The sequence below is a fragment of the Phoca vitulina genome, unplaced genomic scaffold, assembly GCF_004348235.1.
Source record: "Phoca vitulina isolate PV1807 unplaced genomic scaffold, GSC_HSeal_1.0 scaffold6, whole genome shotgun sequence".
NCBI classification, from domain to species: Eukaryota; Metazoa; Chordata; class Mammalia; order Carnivora; family Phocidae; genus Phoca; species Phoca vitulina.
In genome coordinates, this window is record NW_022589709.1 from 17,190,923 (window position 1) to 17,215,343 (window position 24,421).

At 49.5% G+C, this 24,421-nt stretch overlaps 1 protein-coding gene and 1 long non-coding RNA gene across 3 annotated transcripts in view; one reads left to right on the forward strand and one right to left on the reverse strand.

Annotated features, from left to right (window-relative positions):
• LOC116632120 overlaps positions 1-24,421 on the forward strand; it is a 361,137-nt gene that overhangs the window by 221,932 nt on the left and 114,784 nt on the right. The window contains exon 3 of one of the 2 annotated variants that reach the window (XR_004299341.1): positions 10,842-11,144. The exons of the other annotated variant lie outside the window; for it this stretch is intronic. This is a non-coding gene — a long non-coding RNA (uncharacterized LOC116632120). The remainder of the gene's footprint in view (positions 1-10,841; positions 11,145-24,421) is intronic. 2 annotated transcript variants of the gene reach the window in all.
• On the reverse strand, positions 17,060-23,991 carry BOD1 (biorientation of chromosomes in cell division 1). Its single transcript, XM_032403735.1, has 4 exons — positions 23,554-23,991; positions 20,044-20,168; positions 18,774-18,970; positions 17,060-17,813 (listed from the first exon to the last, which is right to left on the reverse strand). The coding sequence occupies exons 1-3, from the start codon at positions 23,788-23,790 to the stop codon at positions 18,775-18,777; spliced, it is 558 nt and encodes a 185-aa protein (XP_032259626.1). The 5' UTR covers positions 23,791-23,991; the 3' UTR covers positions 17,060-17,813; position 18,774.

Sequence of the window (24,421 nt, forward strand, 5' to 3'; positions counted from 1 at the left end):
AAAGAAAGAAAGAAAGAAAGAAAGAAAGAAAGAAAGAAAGAAAGAAAGAAAGAAAAAAAGAAAGAGAGGAAGGAAAAAAGAAAGACCTTAATTTTTACAGCAGCTTTAGGTCCACAACCAAATTGAGAGGTAGGTACAGAGATTTCCCACATATCCTCTGACCCCACACACGCACAGCCTCCCCACTATCAATGTCACTCACCGGAGTGGGATAGTTGTGACCAAGGACAGAACTAGACATCATAGTCATCCACAGTCTGTGGTTTACCTCAAGGTTCACCCTTGGTGTTGTGCATTCTATGGGTTTGGACAAAAGTATGACATATATCCACCACTGTCGTATCATACAGAGTCTTTTCCCTGCCCTGAAAAGTCCTCTGTGCTCCGCCTTTTCATCTCCCCACCCCATTCCTGGCAACCACTGATCTTTTTACTGTCTCCATAGTTTTGCCTTTTCCAGAATGTCATATAGTCAGAATCCTATGGTTTGTAGCCTTTCCAGACTGGCTTCTTTCATGTGGTAATCTGCATTTAAGTCCCTTTGTGTCTTTTCATGGCTTGATAGCTCACTTCTTTTTAGCCCTGAGTGATATTCCAGTGTCTAGATGCACCAGTTTATTTATCCATGCACCCACTGAAGGACATCTTGGTTGCTTCCAAGTTTTGGCAATTATGAATAAAGCTGCTATAAACATCTGCGCGTAGGTTTTTGTGTGGACATAAGTTTTCAAGTCCTTTGGGTGAATACCTAAAGAGTGCTGTTGCTGGATTGTATGGTCAGATTATGTTTAGTTTTGTAAGAAGCCGCCAAACCGTCTTCCAAACTGGCGGTATCATTTTGCATTCCTGCCAGCAGTGAATGAGAGTTCCTGTCGCTACACAGCCTCGCCAGCATTTGGTGTCAGTGTTTTAGATTTTGGTCATTCTAATAGGTGTGTGGTGGTATCTCGTTGTTGTAAACCATTACTTTTTTTAAAAGCATACATTTCAACAGATTATTGATAGGGTCTTTAAATATCCCAATCTTCCCGCAAATCTGAACACAGTAGTTTATCACAGACCCTAAACAATGGCTCTTCCTTGAGTTTTCACTTTTAAAAAACATTTTATGAGAGAACCACTAAAGTCTCCCATGTTCTGTGGGTATGTAGGGGTGACTTTGCCCTTGTGTGCTGGGACTATACTAAAAGAGTAGCCGGTCTGAAGGGCTAAAAAGCACTTTAATAAGAAGTTGCTTAACAGCTAAGCAGGTGCATTCATATCCTGTGGAACTGATATGACCTATACCAAGAGCTTAAGGTACGAATCTGGTCATATTTCTTTTTTTCTAATTAATCACTTGAATACCACCCCCCCCCAAACTCTGTTGTTACAAAGTTTAATATCTTGCTTTTGATTTTTCCAAAAACCCCAGGGCCTTAGTCCTGCTTTTGAAAGAGCAGATGCAGGGGGACCTGGAGAGGCAAAATCCCCTATTGCTCTTGACCATCTGCACCACAAGGTGGCGCTGTTGAACAGCAGTCCTGCACAGCCCTGCTGAGGGGAGGCCCTTCCTCTTCTGTATCTGCCGTCCCTGCAGTGATGTTCTGCTCTCAGGCTCCAGAGTCCACTCCCTTGGTTCCTGTGCAGACATTATTGCCCCATATGAGACCCTGAGCAGCATGCACCAGCTTCTGGGTTTTGAGCCTGAATCGTCCACTACCCTAGACTCCCATGTTTTTCCTGGTAAGCATGATGGACTGAATGTTTTGTCCCTGTTCCCTACCACCACCCCCCTCCACCCCCAATTCATATGTCGAAGCCCTAAACTCCAATATGACTGTATTTGCAGATAGGGCCTTTGTGGAAGGGACTAAGGTTGGTAGGGTCCTGATCTGATAGGATTAGGGCCCTTCTAGGAGGAGACACCAGAGAGCCTGATGTCTGTCTTTCTCAATGAGGCACTGAGGAAAATGTGAGGGGGCAGGGAGAAGTCAGCAGTGTGCAAGCTGGGAAGAGGGCCCTCCCCGACACCCTGATCTTGGACTTCCAGCCTCTGCGCCTGTGAGAAAGTAAATCTCTGTTGTTGAAGCCCCCGGTCTGTGGTAGCTTGTAATGGCACCTGGAGTGGGCTGACACGTTGAGCTGCTCACTGTGTGTTTCGGGAACGGCCACTGTGGCGCTCCCCATGTCCATTCCTGTCAGCATCCTTTGATCAGGGGCACCCCTGTCTTACCTGCCAGAGCCGCTTGGGCAGGGGATTCTGGCACACTGAGTACCCAGGCCACGGTCTACCAGTGGAGGGAAGGGAGGAGCATGGGATCCAGGTGGGCATGTCCTTGGCCCTTCCCTGGGGGAGAGGCATAGTCAGAGGAGGAGCAGAGCAGGGGCCTCTAGAATGTATGGCCCGGGCTAGGGGTCCTTTCTCCCTAGCATCATGCCAGCCTTCCTAGGCTGGATCCTGGATCCGCCACCCACTAACTGTGAGCCTGGGGGCAGGTTCTTTATTCTCTTTGTGCCTCACTTTCCTCACCTGGAAAATGGGGAGGTAATAATAGAACTAACCTCCCAAAATTGTCATGAGGATTAAATGCATCAGTGGTGTGAAGTGCGTAGACTAATGCCTGGCATATGGTAGCTGTTACTTAAAAACAAAAAAACAAAAAAACCAACCCCTCTGAGAGCTCTCAAAATCATCCACTCACACATGAGCAGCAGTGGTCAACTGCAGACTTTACTCGAGATTTAGTACGTGGGCCAGAGGCCTGGGCTTACATCGTGCTCTCCACAACAAAAACCCTAAAGATGTCCTTCTCTCATGTTCTGTTTGGTCATCTTGCCGCCAGGCTGTCTCTCTCTGGCCCTTCGTCCCGGTGGTCCTCAGCCTTCCCATGTCTCTCATCTAGTCCTGACTCCCCTTCCCCGTAGGAGAAGACACCTTCCTTTCCCGGTCTCCTTGTCCCTGTGCTATTCAGTCATATCCTTGTTCATTTGTACATGAGCTAAGGGTCTCACCTTCCATCCCAGTCATTCTGTCAAAATATTTCTTTCAAAGAAATAAAATGTCCTCCCTGGTGGATCCTGGCGGAGGAAGTTTTCTCTAGCCTTCCATGTGCAGAACTAAAAGCAGGGCCAAGATGTGCTTGGGGAGTCCTGCTACCTTATTTCATTTCTGCGTCTGTAGCCCTCGTTGAAAAGTGAGTTCCCCGAAGACAGGGGTGACACCTTATTCGTGACACGAGGGTCTGGCTCCAGGGGCACGGATGACGTGTGGATAGGGTGAAGGAGTGCTGCCTTTGGCTTTTGCCGCATCCCTCAGCAAGGCCTTCTGGGCCCTTCCTCTGCTCTCATGAGGGGATGGTTCTCCACACCCTGACGTGCTCTGAGCTCCAGGCTCCCTCCTGGGAACGGTGCTTTTCTAGCACCCACTAGTCATTTCCACTTTTATCTTCACCCTTGGGCTTCCGAGAAGCTTGCTCTGAGCTTTTCCCTAGCAACACAGAACATTCGCAGCTTTGGTGTTTAAAATTACCCCCTTCAGGTCGTTTTGCCTTAAACAGAACGAAAGCAAGGAGACTCAGGTGCCAAGACTAATTGGAGACCCCCTCCCCCGCTAGTGTTATGGACTGAGGCCTGACGTCAATCTCTTATATAAAACCAATTATAAATTAAGAGTTTATGTATATGTATCCACCCACAAGCAACCAAGAGGTAATGCTTATATCAGTTTGGTCAGATACTAGCTTAGTAAATGCATACTTTTAAAGGTAAACACAACTGTGACTTGTTCTAAAAATAAATCGAGACGGCTATAAAGTAGAGTTGTAAATTCATATATATGTATTTTTTAACAAACACTTATTTGTGGGGGAGCATGGGTGACTCAGTTGGTTGAGTGTCTGACTCTTGATTTCAGCTCAGGTCATGATCCTCAGGGTCATGAGATCCAGCCCTGTGCTGGGCTCTGTGCTCAGCGGGCAGTCTGCTTGAGATTCGCTCTCTCCTTGACTTCTGCCCTTCCCCCCACCCTCTTTTAACAAACAAACAAACAAAAAACACTTATTTGGAACCCATTCTGTGCCAGGAAATGTTCTAAGAAGGCTACAAATGCGACTCACTGGCCCTCAGGTCGGCCGTGTGAGGTAGGTGCTATTAGAATCCCCATTTTACAGATGAGAAAACTGAGGTACAAAAGAATGAAGTAACTCACTCAAAGCACCATAGCTGGTAAAGGGGCAGCCAGGAATCCAAGCAGTGTGGCTTCAGGGCCCATGCATTTAGCCTCTACACTATGCTTCTAGAACTTCAAGGAGCCCAGGAAGTAATCTGTTTGTTTCCCTGTGTGTCCATTCATTGAGCAGACTCATGATGATCCCCATTGCTGTGCTGGGTCCACCTAGGGCGCTGGCCACACAGAAGGGACAGCGTCTGGGGGTCCGCCTCAAGGGACCGCCACCCTGTGGTCCTCACCACGCAGAGGGGCTGAGTGCAGCGTCAGGACCCCAGCCCCAGGAATGCACTCAGCCCCGCCTCTTAGGGTATGAGCCTCAGGCGCACCACTTACCCTCTAGTCTCTGTTTCTTTTCTTTTTTTTTTTAAGATTTTATTTATTCATTTGACAGAGAGAGACACAGCAAGAGAGGGAACACAAGCAGGGGGAGTGGGAGAGGGAGAAGCAGGCTTCCCGCTGAGCAGGGAGCCCAATGCGGGGCTCGATCCCAGGACCCTGGAACCATGACCTGAGCCAAAGGCAGATGCTTAAGGACTGAGCCACCCAGGCGTCCCTCTGTTTCTTCAACTGTAACATGAGCATCAGACCCCCGACCCTCTTGGGTGGTTTTGAGGGTGGGATGAATGAATTGGTGCTTGTGAAGGGGCTTGCAGAGTACTGCTCAACCCACCCCTCCTCCTTCAGGGAAACACCACCCATTAGGATTCTTGTCTCCATGTGCATTTGGAGAGTCGTTCAACAGGCGTGCATAGTGTCTTTGGGGGTGCTGGAGCTGGTGAGAGAAGGGTAAGGTTGAGCCTGAGAAGCTTGGAGGGTTGACTCCAGGGCAGGTCTAAGTGATCTTCCAGTGTGGAGCAGGGGTGAAAGCTGAGGTGTGGATTCTAATTCCGGCTGGCTCTCACCAGCTAGCCGGTTTACTGAGAGGCAGTTTCTTTATCTGTGGTGGCGCTGGTCACACGGGGACGGTGAGGGCCTTAAATGAGACGGGCGTGTAAGGTGCCCGGGTGTGCACTGCTGTCGGTGCCGCTGGGCGGCCCGCGTGGGGGTGAGGCGGGCGGGGTGCGTGGAGAGGCAGGGGCTCCCTGTGGGGAGGGCACATAGCTCAGTTAGAAGGAAGACCCCAGGGCCGGGGGTGGCCAGCCCCCGCGGAGGGTGGGCGGGACAGAAGTCAGGGACACGGCCTGGGTGCCCTCTGGCTTTCTGCGCCTCACTTGCCGCTCTGCCTGGCCAGGGGTTTTTTGTGGCCCGCCCTGCCCTTGGCTTTGGTGGTTATTTGCGTCCAACCGGGCTGCCACCCTCTAGCTGACCTCTTGCAAGGCCGGTGGCCTTCGGGGCCACCAGGGAGTGGGTGTTTGCTTACACGGCCTCTGTCTGTTTATAGCAGGGGCACTGATGAGACGGGCGCTGTGGGTGGGCCGGGGTGGCTGCCCCACAAAGACAGTTTTCAGGCCACACTCGGCTGGAAATTTGGGGACAAAACCTGGGTGAGATAGAAGGCAAGGTCAGGCCCGGATCAGGTTCAGGCCGAGAGGGAAACTGGCAGGCAGCGACCATGTTGTAGGTCCTTACTACGTGCTGGACTGTACTAGGGCTTCACACGCCTTATCCCAGCTCCTTACGCCACAGAGAGGCTGAGAAACTCGCCTCCGGCTGCTTAGCTACTTTTTGGAGGGCTGGGATTTGAGCCCTGATCTCTCTGCAGGTCTGCGCTATCTTCCCCGTGGTTACTCTGCCTCCCCAGGTAAAATGAATACCCGCAGTTTCCCTTTAAAGATTATCTATAGTCCTCAAAGCAGCGTTCTAGATAAGGAGCCTAAGGTTCAGAGGGGACCAGTGACTGGTCGTGGTCACACAGGTAGGAAGCAACAGAGCTGGGGCACATCACCCAAGGAGCCTGGCTATCCGCCCGGGAAGATCTCTTCTGACAGACACTTTTCCTCTAGGGAAACGCACCGTGGGCCCCTGCTGGCCTGTCTCACAGGTCGTCTCCATGGCTCCCTGTTCAGGCATGCTGCACGGGGTGTGTCTGAGGGGGACGGAAGTCTGGCCTCCATCTCTGCCCTGGGCTCAGCCATCTCTCCGGCTCGACGACAAGTGATGCGCCGGCTGAGCGATGGCTGAGAGCTGTGTGCTGGACATGGCCTCGTTCCTCCCCCCGGCAGCTTGTGGAGGAGGACTGCCATCTCCCCCATTTTACTGAGGAGGGTTAAGGGGACGTGCCCAAGCTCACTCAGCTATGGAGGGGTCAGGTGGGTTTCCCTCCAGAGCTCGGACGGTGGCTGCTCCCTCTTGCTTCCTGCAGACCTCAGAGTCCGAGGGCCTCTCCGTGCCCTCCCGTGTGCCCATCATACCCTCTCCGGCAGGTAAGCCTGCTTCCGACCCCCTTGCCCCTCAGATCTGCCTCCTCTCTTGCACGGCCCTGCCCGGTCCGTGCCCCACCTTTTCCATCTCTCTCTCTCTCCTGTCCCCAGGTCTTTTGGAGCCTGCTTGCAAGATCAAGTCCATGCCTTGAGCTGGGCTCCTGGAATCTCCTGCGGGAGACAAGCCCTTGTTCTGGCTCTGCTGCCCGCAGGCCAGTGGGGCAACTTGGGTCAGGTGGCTTCATAGCCCAGGACCTCAGTTTCTCCATCTGGAAAAAGGGGGAGATGATGGCTGCTCTACATTCTGGGGTGTTTCATGGTTGAATGAATCATCCACCACTTCTGCTGCTCCGGCAGCCATTTCTAGGGCAATAGCGATATTTAATGAGCACTTACTATGTGCCCCGCATGGCCGGTGCCCTCAGGCACCATCTCATTCCCTAAATGACGGAAAGAGGCAGGCTGAGTGGCGTGGGTATTTCTAAGCTTCCTGTTCTCGCTGTTTCCTCTCCCTCTTCCCCTTCCTCTCCTTTTTCCTCTTCCCCTTCCCCTCCTTCTTCTTCTTCCCCTTCCTCTCCTATCCCTCTTCTGTTCCCACAGAGCCTGGCCATGAGAGGACTGCCACCCCTCAGAGCCCACGGAAAAGAAAAGCTGCCAGATAACAGAGGTAGAAGTTGAGGTGACCCTGTTCCTTGAGGATGTGGTTCTATCACTCCTCACGAATGGACGGGCCCCATGTCCACGGCCAGTGCCACATTAGGGCACTTGAAAACCATCCCCAAGGTAGCTGCTGGGAACTGCACACCTCCTGTTTCTTTCTTTCTTTTTTTCTTTCTTTTCTTTTGAGAGAGAGAGAGAGTGTGTGTGCACAGGGCAGGGGCAGAGGGAGAGAGAGAGAGAGATCTCAAGCAGACTCCTCGCTGAGCGCAGAGCCTGACTCGGGGCTTGATCCCACAACCCTGAGATCATGACTTGAGCCAAAATCAAAAGCTGGACACCTAAGCCACTGAGCTACCCAGGCGCCCCACACACCTCCTGTTTCTGATTCTTGCAGCAACCCCTGACAGATTTGCAGAAGGTCTGCTCCTGCCTCCCTGGGCCCCTGCACCTCCTTTCACCCCACCCTGGGGCTGATCCCACAACAGACACCCTCACTCACCAGGGGACTGAGTGCTGTAGGAACTGGTCAAATTCCAGGGCCCCAGTTGGGCCACAGGGCTAGTGTGGCGTCACCAGTTTCCACTCACAGGCCCAGTGCCCTTGGTTATCACCTTTCTCTGTCCGTCCATGAAATTACAGTGGCACAGAGCTGACTCTGCTCCCTCAGAGCTGGCCCAGGCATTTTCCTCCTCTTTCTTTTCTGCTTAGGAGGCCAGCATGGAGAGCAAGGCCTGGAAGAGTCCTCTACATTTCTCATGTTGTCCCTCTCTCCTCGTGGCCACCCAGCATGGGATTTTCTCTGGCCTGACTTGTCCTGGGTTCAGGTCGGCTGCATTCCAGGACTGGGGGCCCATGTGCCTCTCTTGCTGTCCTTCCCCTCTCTTCTGCCTCGGGTGGGAGAGGGAGCACCTTGCAGCTCCCTGGCATGACAAGTTCTGGGAGTTAGCGTTTGGGCATGGAAAAACAGGCAGAGCCGGCCTTCTTAAAGCTGATTTTGGTTCAAGACCATGTCATCCCGGAATTGGCTTGGGCCAACAGCCCCCCCCCCCCGCCCCGTGTGGTCCAGCTTGTCTCCCTGGAGTTCTGTGTCCAGGCTGTGGCCACAGGATCTGTGGATAGTCAGGGACCATCTTACTGATGTCGACTGTGCAAACACATTCTTTCAGGGGGGCGGGAGGCTGGGCCAAGGAAGGACAGAAGTGGTCCTGGGTCTCTAGGTCAGATGGGACTGGTTTACAGCTGTAAACCACAGGACGTTCTCGGCACAGACTTAATGAGGGGAAGTGGAATGATGTATTACGATACTCCTTTTATGGGGGTTTTATCCAATAACGTTCACTGTGTTTCTATCCGCCCCTGCCCACGCGTTTATGGGGAGATGTGTGCTGGGGATGGAATTAATAAGATCCCAGCCTATTAATAATTTGTGGACTATAAATAAGTTTTTGTTGGTTTCCACAGCTCGTGCAAATGGCGGCATGGCCTTTCACCCAGTCTGGTGGGTTTGTGTGAGGGGCTCTTGCTGGGTGTAGGAAGAGTAAGTTCTGGGCAGGCATGAGAAAGACGGGCGGCCTGCTGCCAGAGTGACTGACACGGAGCCACAGCAAGAGACACAAAAGGCAGATTGGGGGTGGGGGGTGGGGGGGTGGAGACAATAAGATAACGTGAACAAAGAGAATACGAAGGGCTAGCTTGGCCCCCAAACCTGCTCTCTCTGCTATCCTGCACTGTCTGGGAGGTAACCCCACTGTTTCCTTTTCTAGCCAAGCCCAGAGACGGCCGAGCCACCTGCCCTGCCTGGCAGGGGCTGTCACGTGGTGGTGATTCACTGCGTCAGCCTTTCCATCTCTTCATTGTCACCACCCTGTGGTGACCGTCACCACCCCTGGCCAGTTCCCTCTCTTATGTCTGTTCATAACCACCTGAACTTTAGGTAGGGCTCGGGTCCGAGGTTTGCAAACAGCTACTGAGCCGTTAGGTCAGCATCTGTGGAGATGGGAGGAGGGTCAGGAGAGCAGCGTGGGGTCGCAGAGCCAGAATGGGCGAGGGGCCACCTGTCCGGGTGCGAGGTGTTGGTGGTGACAGGAGGTGGTTCTGTGTAGAGGTCACTGATCCGGTGTAACTGTATGGAGGATAGCGGGAGAGGCTAGAGAAAGAATGACAATTAAGGGAAGGAAAGAAACTCGAATGCACCCCAGGAAGGCCTGGGAGCGGGGGCACATCTGGCGCTCAGTGTGACTTTTAAATACCAGACAAAGGAATCAAAGCTTCTTGGAGAAATGGCAGATTCCAGGGCAAGAGCAGGAAAAGCAGGAGATAAGCCTAGACCATCTCCTTGTGTCAGGAAGTAAGGAGGTGCTCAAGGACAGAGGGAGGAATGTCACAGGATACAAAAGCCAGTCGGAAAGTCTGCCCACCAGCCAAATCTGGGACAACCTGATGCCGAATGAGGTAATGATAGCCCCAGATTGTATAACACATTGAGTAAAATAGGAATCCATGGGTCCATACAGATAGAAATAAACAAGTGAATCAATAAACAGGAACAAGAAAAAGCTTTTTACAATAGTAGGATGCCAACTAATGAGTGTAGAAGGAACGATGGAATTTCAAAATGCCCACTTGGCCATGGTCAAGAATGATACTTGGTTCAACAGAGCTATGTCAATGGGCATGAATGTTGGATGAAGAGCAGGATATGTACAAAATCTCAAAGTCCCTCTCCACAAAATACTAATTTATTACAAATGGACAAAAGAGGGATCTGGCCGACACCACTATAATCAGGTGATCAAAGTTAACATCAGCCACAAAGGGATAGATCTCACTCATGCACCTCATAGGATGCTATGACAAGAATGCATCATTGCTCCTGATGTTCCTGTCAAAGATGCAGGATTAGAATATCATCATGAGAAGTAGTCAGACAAACCCAATTTAAGAGCTGTTCTACAAAAGATCTGGCCTGGAATTTTAAAGAGGGACCATTCCAGATTAAAGGAGACGAAAGAGATGTGGCCACTGAATGCACCGTGTGATTCTGAACTGAATCCCTTCACTACACTGAATGCAGTCGGGACCAATTGGCAAAACCTAAATGAGAAAGAATGACAATTAAGGGAAGGAAAGAAACTCGAATGCCACAGGATACAAAAGCCAGTCGGAATGGTGGTAGGGCTCAGTGAGGAATAAGCCAGCCACAGAGCACACATAACGTATGGCTCCGCTTAGCCGGGGGGCCTGGAGTCCTCAAACTCACCGAGAGGCAAGTAGAATGTGGTTACAGGGGCTGCGGAGGGGGATGGTGAGCTGGTGGTAATGGGGACAGAGTTTGAGTATGAGAAGATGTAAAAGTTCTGGAGATGGATGGTGGTGACAGTTGAATAACCATGTGAATGTACTTCATGCTACTGCATTGGTGGCTTAATTAAGATAGCAAATTTTATGTGTATTTTACTACAGTAAAAAAAAAAATGGGAAAAAATAGCACGGCTTTGGAGACGAACAGAGCAGGGTTGGACTCTCAGCTCTGACTCTTGTCACTGGTTGACCTCGGGTGAGTGCTTGTTTCTTTCATTGTCAGTGGGGACAATGATACCGTCTCCCTGCAGGGACGCCCTTTACTGGCGTGGCTGGAGTGGCCTGCATGTGGCAAGCACTCAGAGCAGGCTGCCTCCTCTTACCTGATCGTTGCGCATCGTTGACCCTGTAGCCGCAAGGGGGCTGCCATTTTGCCCATCGCCTCCACCCCCAGCCCACCCCTGTGACCTGCTGGCCACTCAGAGCTCTTAAGCCTGCGATCATTTTGTCTCCGGGAACTTCTCCTGAGGACAGTTGGAGAGGTGGAGCGCGTCCCAGCTAAGGACAGATGTAGGAGCTACACACTTGTGCCCGCCTGAGCCGTCTCTGGAGGGGTGAGTACGGACCTGGTACAGTGGGGCCTGCTGTTGGAGGGTATCTGGGAGATGGGAGGGACACTTCTCCCTGTGAAACCTGTTCATGCCCTTGGACTGTCTCCCTACACAGAAGCATTGTCTATGTAAATAAAATAGATACACACACACATAGCTCCGTCATTACCGAAGAGGTGCCAGCGAGGGGCCCCCTTCCCTCCTCTGTGTCCTCAGTGCTCTGCCGTCTGGCAGTAGCCCCTGGCTTTCCAGCTGAAACTGCTGTGGCCCTTGTTGATGAATTCAATGGATTTCTCCCTCTGCCTCCCTCTTCCTGTCACCTCTGTGGCATTTCCAAACACCGCTCCCCATCCCCCCTGTGTCAGAGAAACCAGTGAAATATATTCGTGATTTGAGGAAGGGCCACGTTTTTCATGGCCACTGTTGTAATCCCACGGTGAAGGGCACTGCTTGACATACTTGTAAGTGTGCAAAAAGAATTTTTTTTTTTGGAATAAACAAATCATTAAACGAAAAAAATTTTTAAAAATGTAATGACTAGGCTTAATACAAAAGTAAGCTCAAATATCATGGCACTGAGGAACTCACAAAATCATTCTGATGTGCAAATAGCCAGAAATAAAGGCAAAGGCCATCCGTTTTTAAATTAAGCAGTCCTGGATGTGGGATCATATTATTGTGTTGTAAAATGTTACCAATGGAAAAACCAGGTAAATATCAGTGTGTACACAGGCGCTCTCATATTATTTCTTATAACTATCTGTGAATCAAATTATTACAAAATAAAGAGCTTGATTTAGGTAATGTAGTAAGTGCAAACCCGATCTGTCAGATGAAGACACATCTGTCAGTTGGGGGATCATACACGGACAAGTCAATCAGATATCATTAGAAGATTTGGTCAGGGCATTTTCTAGTTGCAAGCTGCAAAAATGTAAATCAGTCAACCTACGTAAAAGTAGTAAATACTGGGCAGCAGCAGCTCAGGGGCGGATCATGTACCTAATGAACTTGTGGCTCTAAGGGGAGAGGCGGGAAAATGGATTTTTAATAGCATCATATGGTTGATATTGCCTGCATTCGGCAAGGTCTTACAAGAAAGAGATGAGATCAGAAGCGAACATAGAGAACACTTACGTGACAAAGGCCTCCATGCAACGATCAGATAAGGATGTGGTGCCCCGGCCAACTTTTCAGCTGGACAGAATGGCTCAGGGAAAAAAGTGTAGCTTTTGCATGGAAGCCCCATAGCCTCAAAGTTTCCATCAGGAGAGAGGTATGAGAGCAAGGGAGCAAAGGAATACAAGAGATTTATGAGTCGAGTCCCCCCCAGAAATTGTGACTGTGGCTTCTGGCCCATGTTGCCAGTTGGAATCTGTCTGGTAACGCTCCTACTACGTCTATAGGATAGCCATTCTGACCCAAACTCCCATGATCCCCAGGCTCCAGAAGTCTCCACTCAGAACTTAAAATGACCCTTGGGGCTCTGGTCTCCTAGAGCAGGACGGGGATTGAGAAAGCCGGACAGCCTCTCAGTTCAGACTCCCCGAGTGTGGTGTGGCCAGAGTGCGTTGGGAGACACAGTGGCCGTGGAAGAACCTCCCAGAGGGTGGCGCCAGAGGCCACAGAGAACTGCAGGCTGAGCCGGGCCTGCAGGGACACCCACCATGCTAGGTTCCGTGGCTTCGCAGCAGAACTACAACGTTTTCCATTCTTCCCCTTCCTAGTTCATCCTCTGTCAAGGATGGCGGGGGGAGGGGATCTCAGGCGGATGACTTCTCTCTTTAGTTCTGAGGTCTGAGGAGGAGGTGCCTGCCTAACCGCTAACACAGAGACCTCCTGGGCCGATGATGGATGAGGCCACTAGATGGTACTTTGAGGTCGTCTTCCACGGAGCAGGAGCAGGATCTCTGCGGGAAGACACGGTATATTCAGTGGTCAGGAAGGCACACTGAGGTAGCCTTCTGGGACTCAGCCACATTTGGTTCTCCTCTCCTTCTGGGCACGTGAGTGTGTGTACCTCTCGGTGCCCTTGCAGTTAGGTATGGCCACGTGCCTAGTTGTGGCCAGTGGGCTGTGAGTGAAAGCCACGGTATCACTCGCAGGCCGTATCATTCATCCTTCACGGGAGACCTTCCGTGGTTCTCTTCCTCTGCTGTGCTCTTACGGAAGAGGTCTTGGGTTGAGACGATGGGCTAAAGGCTTGAAGCAGCCAGGATGCTAAATGTCGCCTTGAAGACTTGCCCTGGAGCGTTGCCCAGATCACAGCCATTTTGTGTAAGTGAGAAACTAGTTGTGTGCGGCTGATGAGATTTTGGTGTTTCTTTGTTCACGCACTGTAGCCAAAACAGAATCTATCATCACTGACGCCACCCCAGAGCCCAGGTGGCAGAGTCAGGTCTCAAATTTTGAGCCTTGAGCCAGCACACCGTATGAGCTCATAGGATTGTTGTGAGGACGGCCGTCATTACGACTCCAGGCCGGGCCGAGTCTGACAAAGTTCTCCCACCTGCCTACAGAATCACCTCAGTGGAGACCGGGTGCTGCCCCCTTCAGAGAGCTGCGTAAGCTTTGTGTCATTCAAATGCCCACCCCGACCATTGTTTAACTTCTGCCAAATCCAATCTATTGTTCTTGTAGGGGGGTGGAAATGATTTTCTCTCTACCCTTCGAGTACTTGGCTGAAACCCCTGTAACAAAAGACAGATTAACAAAAGAAACACAGAAGTTTCTTAACATGGATACCTCATGTCACCATGGAAACACCCAGGGGAAAATAAGTTAACTCCCTGAGGTGGCTTAGAATTTGGGATTAAATACCAGCTCAACAGGGAAGGAAGAGGGGGTTGGTAGGCCTCTTAGGGGAGAGTCAGTGATTTTTAGGAGAGATGAATGGGCCTTTGGAAGAACAGATGGGAGGTAGAATAATTTGTGATGAAGTTTGTCAGGGTGTGGGGTTGACTTCTAGTCTCTTCTCTTGTGGTGAGAGTCAGTCCTCCCTGGGTGATGTACCTCCCGGGAGGGGATCTGTGACAAGTGTTCCTTTTGGGGTATCTGGTATCTGCCTTTAGGCAGATAAAAGGAATTCAGTGAAAGCCTCTCCCTGTATTTGCTGTTTTGCAAGTGCCTACAGCTCTAAGTAATCCGTGTATCAAAGAGAAAGATTTGGGGGTAGCAGGTCCTGAACTCCTGCGGTCCTATTTTGGGGTGGCATATTCTGCTAACCTTCGCTCTCTCATTTACAAGACTTTAAGCTTCCTACATCGATTAGGCTACACAGACAAGCCCTCTTCTGGCTCCAGCCCTGGCGAGACTGCCACTCGGGGTGAGTCTGGGGGGCTTCTGAGAATACCGTGTGCTGGTTCTCTCAGTCTCCGTCCTAGCTGTACCCTGAGCCCACCTCTATGTGTGATGTTCTGTGACCTTCCCTCATCCTTGGATAGGTTCAATCTGGACACCGAGAGAGAGATGTTAGGGAACTTCAGACTCCATTCCAAGCTTGAAAATTCTAGAGCCCAACTCAGGTAGCTGAAAATCTAGTCTCCGTGAAAATCAGTCTAGAAGATCTGGCCCTTTAGCTGGAGATGTTTTGAATCATCTTAATCACAAGACGATGACACTCTGGGGCAAGTATCTCCAACACCCTCAGGGCCAGCAGGGTGATGGAAATGAGAGACGCCAGCCTGTGGCATCTGCATGTCCCACACGCTCTCTCAAGTGCAGAGTTGCTACAGAATTCTGGCCGATTGTTATCCAGCGGGAATACAAGTATGTTGCCAAACCTTGACATTTTTCATTAGGAACCAGAAAGAGAGCTCTATATGGAATTCTCCCCATTTTGAAATATTGGTAATTAAAAACAACGGACAATAGTTACAACTCCATGGTCAATAGAACATGTCTGGAGGGCGGAGTGGGTTTGCCGACTCTGCTCTGTGATAGACATTTGCGTGAGGGGAGCAGACTGGCTAGAGCTAAAGGTATGCATTGAGATGTAGCAAGAGGTCCAGCTGACTTGATTTTAGCCTACATTTGGAATGAAGGGTGGACCCCAAAGGACTGACAAGTTTGACTTGTTAAGTAATAAGGAGGCAGCGTAGCAAGGGGGTGGGGTGGGGACGGGAACATGAGCTTTGAATTCAGAGGCTTGGGTTCAAACCTTGCTCCCCTACGTAATAGTTGTATAATGAGTATGTTGCTTCACCTGAGTTTAGGTTGCCTCATCCACAGAATGGACAGTAAATCCTAACAGGGTCATGAGAATTAGATTTATGCGTATGAAAATGTCGGCCGCCTGGTCAGCGCCTAGTTCGTCTACATCCTTCCAAAGGTTCCGGAGTGAGGAAGAGATTTGATAAAAGCAGTGTTTCTGGAAGGATGGCCAAATGGCAGTTTGGACACTGGAGACAGAAAGACTGGCGAGGTCTCAGGCAGTGTGACCAATTTGAGAGGACGAGTAATTACTACCATGTGGCCTTGGAGCCAAGCCCATCCCCAGTGACAAGACCATAAAAGTTGACCTCCTGGCTCCTCCACGGGTAAGGTGATGGACAGGCTGTGATACGCAGTGCCAACAGAAGCTTGGCCGTGCCGGCTGTCCCGTCTGCCTCCCACCCTGTCCTCGGTCTCCTAGGGCAGCCAAGAGGGGCAGGGCCTGGCCCTGTCAGGGCTGATCCAGATGCAGTTTTCAAACCCGGACCTCAGTGCCAGCCGTGGGCCCACGCCAGACCCTGACCTTTGCTGGGTCCCCACAGACACTGCTCCTCTATCTTGAATAGCCAGGGAGTCTCTGCAGAGTTCTCACCAATGTTCTGAGCTGCTTAGCAAACTCATCTTCAGAAGACACTTCTTTTGAAAGCAGAGCAGGTATAAGTTACATGCAGGCATTTCTACATCAAAATGCCCCAAAGCAGAGTCCTTGCAAGGAATTAAAAAACAAGACAAAAAACTCGATAGTCTCACCCCTCAGGAGCTGTTGGAAGAGACATGTTTACACACTAATCACAATTAAACTGTCATTGCCAGTCAACATCACCAGCTTCCCAAAAACGTGCCTTAAAATGATTTTTCGCGTGCAGAGAATCACCGGGAGGGCTTGCTGGGCCCCTCTACAAGTCTCAGAATCCGGTCTGGAGTGGGGGCTGCATTTCTAGCAAGTTCCAGGGTGATGCTGCTGCTGCTGCTGGTGAGGGACTCTAACTTCAGCAGCACTGCTGTGACGGGTTAGTGCTTACTTCGTTCACAGGGCCAGGGCGCGATCCAGAATGCATGGGAACCTACTTCCCCTCGATGAGTAAATAGAAGCTGAGGGTAAATGGCAGAAATAGGATAAACCAGCGCCTGAGCATCTGACATAAGAGCCACAAGCTTCACTGTAAGCCAAGAAATGGTCCGGGTGGAGGTAGTTCATTTTAACAGGGAACCAGCTAAGTAGTTGACAATTTATTGGATGAACAATATCTAGTGACAGACTCCACTAAGGACCAAAACTCTTTGATAGAAGCTTTGATATTTTCAAGGCTTGCCGTACAAAGTGTTTGCCAGGGGCCAGCAGCATGAGCAGCCCCTGGAGCATGAGAACACATTCCAATCCCACCCCAGAACTTCTGCGTCAGAATATGCACCTTTCCAAGATCCCTGGGTGATGCTGCTGTACACTTGGTTCGAGGAACATGGAGAGATCGTTCTGCCCTCACAGCTAGTGACCGGCACCAGTCATGGTCCAGGGGAGAAGAGGGACTGCCTGCCCACTTCCAGTGCTACCTGCTAGCTCCAGGGGGTGGGCAGCTCCAAGTTCTGCTCACCCGTCCCTCCCCCGCCCACTACCCCTGCGTGGGCACAGAATGGCAGGCAGAGGACAAAGGTTACTCCTCACAGGTTCACAGGCCTGGAAGCTACACTCAGTTGAGGCTTCAGAGTAGGAGTATCAAATGATTTTATTACAAAACTCAAGCTATTTATTGATCATTCAACTTTTCTAAAAAACACAAACGTGAGAATAAAATAAACACACCCAAGACGCACTAGCCCTTGCAGGATAAGCAGCAGCCCTGGACAGACAGCCTGCAGATGTTTTTCCTTCTACCTGATGTCTGCACTTCCTCACACATTCTACGGTCCCATGTGTTGTCACCTCTTACGGAGGAAAGGAAACCGAAGCTACAACAAGATTCACATACAAGAGGGTCATGACAACTTTCGAGCTAGTTGGTGCTGACAGCTTATACATTCTAGTTGACAATTAAGCACTAATTCCTACTCCATGCTAACCTTTACTGTCATTCTTTGGAACTGGTTATGTTCCTTCACTGTAGCTACAGCCCCTCTAGGGATCCCCGAGCACAAACCCTAAAATCCACACAGTCTCCAAGTTCAAGTATAAAGGTTTGTTTCAGGACAACCCCAGACTGATGTAGTGTTTCTTTGTATCTCTGTAGTGTCTACTGGCTGTCACCCCCTTTGGCAGGCTGACCAGACGGCAGTACAATGAGGGGGCACACACGGTCCACCGTTACTGCCTGTTCAATCTGGACACTGCCCCACAGTCAAGGCTGAACGTTGAAATCAGTGACGACCTCAGCCTGTCTTCATTCTGAAGTTGTCCTCTTAAGTAACCGAATCCATTTCTTCATGGTTAATTCAACGGAGCTTCCAAAAGGTGTCAGACATACTCTAAAAAGAGAATCAGATCGAGAGGCTTTTTGATAAGAGACTACATTTAATTTTATGTTCCTAAAGGAATTTACAATTAAACTAGAAAGACTGGTAATGTTTTATACTCCATAATGGAATTGAGTTTGAGTTTTCCCCCCAGTACAGGCACAAATAGACAATCCCCCTCTTAAGGCAGTGCCCCACCCGAGCTTTGTGCTCTTGCTCTGTTCACTCACTGATGCTTTCCTATCAAAAATAATAAACATCTTAATGAATCTGACAAACAGAACACCAAAGTGGAATGAGGGGACAGGTTACTAACAATGGCTAGGTAAGAGTCCACTCCTTACCTGCTGGTTACTGCTCACATTGACTAAGGTCTCAAAGCCTGCAAAAAGCGTGGCTTTGTGCATCTGTAGCGGACTTTTAAGATTAAGTTAAATCCCAAATGTAACAGGAGGGGGCACGCACATAACAGAAGAATCCCACGGTTGTTGACAGTGGTAAACTCTAATCTCTAAATACAAGGAAATCCAGCAGGACTTAAAGCAGACTGTGAGTCCCATTTAGGATGCCATTTTAGAATGCATTGTTTGACTTTATATTTAAACTGCAAACCCAAGTTTAACTCATGTCCAGGTATGAGACTCATTCAATCAATTTCAGAAAAATAGGACTTTCATTTGAATATCTCTTGTGCACAGCAACCATCCCTGTTGGTTTCTAATGAAGCATCTATTCACAGCTTAAATGTTTAGCTCTGGCGGCACAGAAGATCACACTAACACAGGAGAATGCTACCCATGAGTTCTCAGTAAAAAATGACTCTTGAACAGTAGGTGGAGTCTCTCTGCAGTAAATGTTTTTCTGAATAGATAAAAAACATGATCCCCAATAGTGGCTTACCCCTTTTCTATCCATTTTATATATTTATAAGCCAGAGATGAATGCTCCTGGACAAAAGACGGGATACTGGACCTTAGGAAGCATCCTGGGAGGGAGCTGGGGGGTCCTGGCTCTCAGGCTCTGGAGGGGGCGCTGGCACGGCTTCTTTCTTCTTGGCCGCCAGGAACTCGTGAATTGCTCTTTCTATCTGTGGTCTGAAGATGTGGTTTAGTTTGGGATCCACCACTTGAGAAATGATTCTGTCCACTCCAGCTTCCAACATCCCTGACCTTGTGGAGACAAACAGACCATTCTTTGAAGGTCCGTGCATCCTTCCCCCAGCCACCCGTTTGCACCATGCGTACCTGCCGTACGATATCAAAACTGGAAAAATGACACCAGTACGATCCAACCTTACTTAGTTTTCACACATGTAGCTGCACTCCGTTGTGTGTTTGCCCAGGTAGCTCTGTGCCATTTTACCACATGAGTGACCACAGGTAACCGCCACCACGATGAAGGTCTTAGTTCCACCACCACAGCATCCCCTGGGGCTACCCCTTTGGGGTCACACTCACCCGCCTCCTCCTACCCCTAAGCCCTAGGCACCCCTCATCTTGTCTCCATCGCTGTCATTGTTTATTCACCAGTGTTACATATATGGAATCAGCACCACGCATCTTTCTGATACTGGCTTTTTTCACTCAGCATAATTCCCCGATATTTCTATTTCTAAAGAGGTGGACTTCACAAGCTTTTAGATATTCCAGGAGAGTTCAGTGGATCAAGACCTGAACACAAGTGCTAGTAATAAGAGCAGAAAAAGATCACGAGCAGATTAGAAAAAGCCAGATGCCATGGCCCGCCTCTGCTGCAGTGCCCAGTGACACCGAGAAGTCACCGGGTGACTAGCAGTGGCACCGAACTAACTAAGGTTCAGGCTGTGACCGCGGCAGACATGCTTTAATAAGGCTCCATGCCTTCCTAAAAGCTGCTGTTCCACTTCAGACCTCTCGCCCAAGATCCAAACACTGATATCTTGGTATACAACTCCCACGTATGGGCGAACTACACTGAAAACTTCAAGCAGCAGGGAATTAGGTTTCAGAATTTGGAGTATCTTTCGATGCACCCGGTAGAGTTTACACAGGAGGCCTATGGAGGATGGATAAACTAGCAAGAATGTCAGTTGAGTCCTTTGCTTACTTGAACCTTAACTTTAATAAAGGGGTGGACTGCTGCGACTTGTGCGTGGGATTTGCTGTAAAGTACCATCCACCTTGACCAAATAATGACACGCATCAGCTTTCTTGTACATCATGCTGTGATTACCACCTTTTCACTCTTAATTCTAATTACTTACTGAACCACACTCTGCCTCAGACCATTTCGCAACTGGTTTTTGTTCATTGTAGGATTCCATTCCTGCTTGTCCAGATGTGTTGACACAAAATTATCCACTTTCTGCCTCAGGTTTTGGTAAGCTGGCTGAAACATTAAAAAGAAGAGGCAAGGTAAGAAGTTACATGCACCAAAATCTTAGAAGTCAGTCATTTAAGAATACTGCTTTCCACAGAAATGTAGATGTTCCAAGTCCTTAAAGACACTTCCAGCATGACGATGAAGACGGCTCTGTAGGACAGTAGAGCATGAATTAACTAGCAACCAAGGGCTACTTTATGGTGGGCAGGCACAAGGCCAGATGCATCATCCCATTTACTTTCCAAGTAATGGTACAGGGAGGGTCTATTAACTCTCTCCTGCCCCCATTGTAGAGATTAGAAATTTATGCTTAGAAAAAGTAAACAACTTGCCCACATGGCCAAAATGTGGCAAAGCCAAGGTTAGACCTAGACTGTTTCTCAATCAGAGGAACTGGGTTCTAGCCGGGCACCATCACTAACCGGCTGTCTGACTTTCAACAAGTCACCAACCTTTCAGCTTCAGTTATTTCCATTTGTAAACCTGAAATATTACTGTCCCACTTACCTCGCAGGGTATCCTCAGCAATAAATAAGGGCTCAGGAAAGCCCACTGCCTAAAATGAAGGGCCACCCAACCCTCAGCATGATGTGAGAATGGAGACTGAAGTCAAAGCCTATGGAACACTGGGAAAGGCTGAGGCGAAGCACACCTTAAGTCCAAAAATGGAGCTTGAGGCTCTTATTGGCTCATAGTCGGTTTTAGACCCAACTATGATCAGAACAAAATTAGAAGGAACTTGGTGAATACATGGAACATGTATTCTCAGCCTCTAAGACCTTCTGGTACGATCAGCTGCTCTTCTTCAAACCAGGTATAATAGTGTGCATTGCTGTTAGGCTTCACCCCTGCCCCCCTCCGCCTGGGCAGAGACTGCTTCCCTACCCCAGTGATGCTGAGTTTTAGCAATGCGACACGGTCTGGTCAATGGAGTGCTAGTGACAAGAGGCCTTAAATGTGGTCGTCCTCTGTCTGGCTTGGTTCTTGTGCTCTGGTGACCCTCTATGACCGGCATGTCCTGGGACCTAAGGTGAGTTTATATGTAGCCAAGGTAAACCCAAGCCCAGGCCACCTAAACCTCCCAGCGGAAGCCTACGTAGATTAGCTGAACTTTAGCTGACCTGCAGCCCTATCAGCATGAGAATGGATGCTTATCATAAGTCACCATGATTTGGTTTATTATGCAGTGTTACTGTGGCAAAAGTTTGCTAGCAGTCAGGTAAATGAAATCGACAAAAAAAATCATCAGGCTTCAACTCTATAGGTGGACTCTTCCAAAAGGCCAAGAGAACGGATTCACAAACACCCATGTACTCTCTACCTAGCAACTCCTCCTTCCTCTCCTCACAAGGGTAGGACAGAGGGTGCCATGTTCTCCTGACCACAAATGTGGTGCCTGACCCATGCTAAGACAATGCTGATGTTCCCTGGGATTTTTTGAACAAGAACTGAGAGTCCCTTTCTAGAGGAAGAAGATGTAAGATGTAATCAAAATACTAGTAACCAAATGGATGACTCTGCTGTGCAGTGACAATCAAATAGTTATTATAAAGAGCAGAAATGAAAGATGGCCCTGGAGGAGCATCCCCGGTTCCAAATGCATCCCCACTCTTCTGACAGTTTGTTCAGTCAGTCCTTTCTTGGGGTGCCCAAGTCAACAGATTCACCACTTTGCTTAAAGAAACTAGAATTAATTTGTCACTTGGAACTATGCATCCTGATACTATACTTTATACTATTCAAAATAAGTCACCTGGTTTGAAATGATAGTTACTGTTTACCATAAAAGGACAAAGGACAGCAAATGTCACCACCAAACCTGAACAGATCTTGACAACATAGAATAATCCCTTCAGTTCTTGAAGTGAAAGGACAGACTGTGCCTTCCATTAACATTTTACTGCATTATCTATCCCTCACTTGATTCACTTATCGGTTTGTTCTATTTATTTGTACTTTGGGTGCACTGCAAAGTAAATTACAAACATCATCTGTACACTTTCCCTGAAATATATCAGCAGTTTGGGAAGGGGCCTAAGAATATACATTTCTAACAAGTTCTCAAGTGATGTTGATGCTGCTGATCCAAGAGGCAAACTGAGAACCATGGGGCTAAAGCAACAGTGCCTGAAAACACAGTCTTCCAAAAATAAAACCACCCAGGCACTAATGGAAGGAACATCTAAGGTGTTACGTGGGGAAGGCTCCAACTCTCCTTCCCCCAACAGCTTTACAATACTAATTTTCTTTCTCTCTTTCAAAAATACCATGCATACTACATTGATTTAGCCACACAAAACAGAACATAAGAGATACGAGTGGAGAACTTGTGATGGGAAGTTGAGAACACCCAGAGTCCTGGGAAAGGTGGAAGTTCAGTTGATATGTACCTGAGAACCTTAAATAAGGAAAATTAAGCATTAAATATTAAGCACTTCTAACACCACATAGTGTATATAGCATCTGGTCCACCTGTCAGTTTTCTACCCTAGAGTATGAGCTCTGAGGACTGGTAGTGACTTACTTGTTCCTGTATCCACACAGCCCACATGCTGTAGGCCAATAAATGTTCAATGAATAAATGGAAGATGTCTTTCCCTATCTTTGAGTTCTAATTTTAAGTTCACAATTTTCCTGTTAGGTAGGCAGATTCTCTTAAAAGAGGAGAAATCACTTCCCTAGAGGGGCTCAGTCAGTAACAGAGCCTCCTAAACCTACAACCCTAGTCTTGTTAGAAAAGCTTCTGAAATGGGAGAGAATGGAACATTCCAGCAACTACTGTATGTCTGACACTTAACACACCTGACTCCATTGAATCTCCACGACTTTGGCAAGTAACATGAAATAGCATTTTACTAGGGGGTTGACCTATGGCATTAGGATCTAAAATTGGCACCAAATCCTCTTTAATCCACGATGGAGTACATGAGGGTTCTGCACCAGTGTACCTTAATTCAACCGGACACTCAAGCCTGCAAATCACTGAGCTAGAGAAAAGGAACAAATTGCTACAACGTCCTGATGATTGTGCATTCAAACCATTCTCCCTTCCTTACCTGGCCTTCTCCAATGTTCTTAACACACAGAGGTTTGTTACTGAGGGGCTTAAAGAAGTCTCAGCTTGGGAAAGATAGGATCTAGGCTCTGAAACCAGTACTGAATCCCCAAGTTCAGAGAAACGACTGGACCGTCACACAGCTAACAGTGATCGGACTGGGAGTCCAACCCACGTGTACACCACTCAGAAAGCTTCCTGTACTGCCTCAAGCGGCCTAATACCTCACTGCTGAGATTTTTAAAAAGTATCTTTTGTTGTTCTCTCTGCTTTAGAAAAGCCAACCTGCAACCCTGCTGTCTTCACGCCCAGTCCTACCCCGTCGGCCCCAGCTACCTTGGTGTCCACGTCCGCCAGGCAATCCCGGCGGAAGCTGTCAAACAAGCCCCGGCTTTTGAGCTGCTCCACGATGAGAGCGATGAGCTGTGGGTCGCCGGGAGGCAATGAGGCCGGGTTGATGGGGCCGCCGCTCCCACCGGCCCCCGTCGCGCCTGTAGCCGACCCCGCCGAGGCCTGGCCCGCTCCGCCGCCGCCCACCGAGCCCGTGCCCCCGCCGCCGCCGCCGTCCGCCATGGCTGCGCCCTGGGCCCACAAAGGAAACTGAACACGACTTCTTCTCAGGGACAGAGGGCCTGGATCGTGTAGAGGTGGCAGAAGCGCGCAAGAAGGAGGCAGCGGAGGGAGAGGAGGGTTGGGAGGCGCCGGCGGCGGAGGAGGAGGCAGGCTCTGATGCAGCGGAGGTGGCGGTAGGAGCGGTAGAAACGGCCCGCTCCATCCCGGGCGCTCTGCAGATGACGTCACCAATGGCCTTTGCATTGTGGGGCGGGAAGTTTTCGGCAGTCATCTCCGCCTTTCTTATAGGTAGAGGTCTGGCTGATGGAAACTACAACTCCCGGCAGGCTCCGGCTCGCTGAGCGCTGGTTTGCGGGGGCAGTGTGGGAATTGTAGGCTCAGGTGCTCGTGATTGTGAGAACCTGCGCCGGCATTCCTCGTCCAGTCACTGCAGCGCTCGCTTTGAATCAGCAGGTCCCAGTAGGGGCCCGATTATGAGAATCATCTGTGGGACTGAGTAAAAGTATAAATTAACGGGTTTGTCCCTGAGATGTTCGGATTCAGTATTTCTCGGTCGGGGCTTAGGAATCTGCTTTTAACGTGCACACCCACGCCCTCCTTGAACAATAGGAGCCCGGGAAATTTGGGCAAC

Excerpts from the sequence above, each read along its gene's own strand:
- BOD1 (XM_032403735.1), bottom strand. The coding sequence starts at position 23,790 with ATGGCGGACGGCGGCGGCGGCGGGGGCACGGGCTCGGTGGGCGGCGGC. Across the intron at positions 20,169-23,553 it reads TGGCGGACGTGGACACCAAG|CCAGCTTACCAAAACCTGAG; the intron begins GTAGCTGGGGCC and ends TTAATGTTTCAG. Across the intron at positions 18,971-20,043 it reads CTGAGGCAGAGTGTGGTTCA|GTCAGGGATGTTGGAAGCTG; the intron begins GTAAGTAATTAG and ends TGTCTCCACAAG.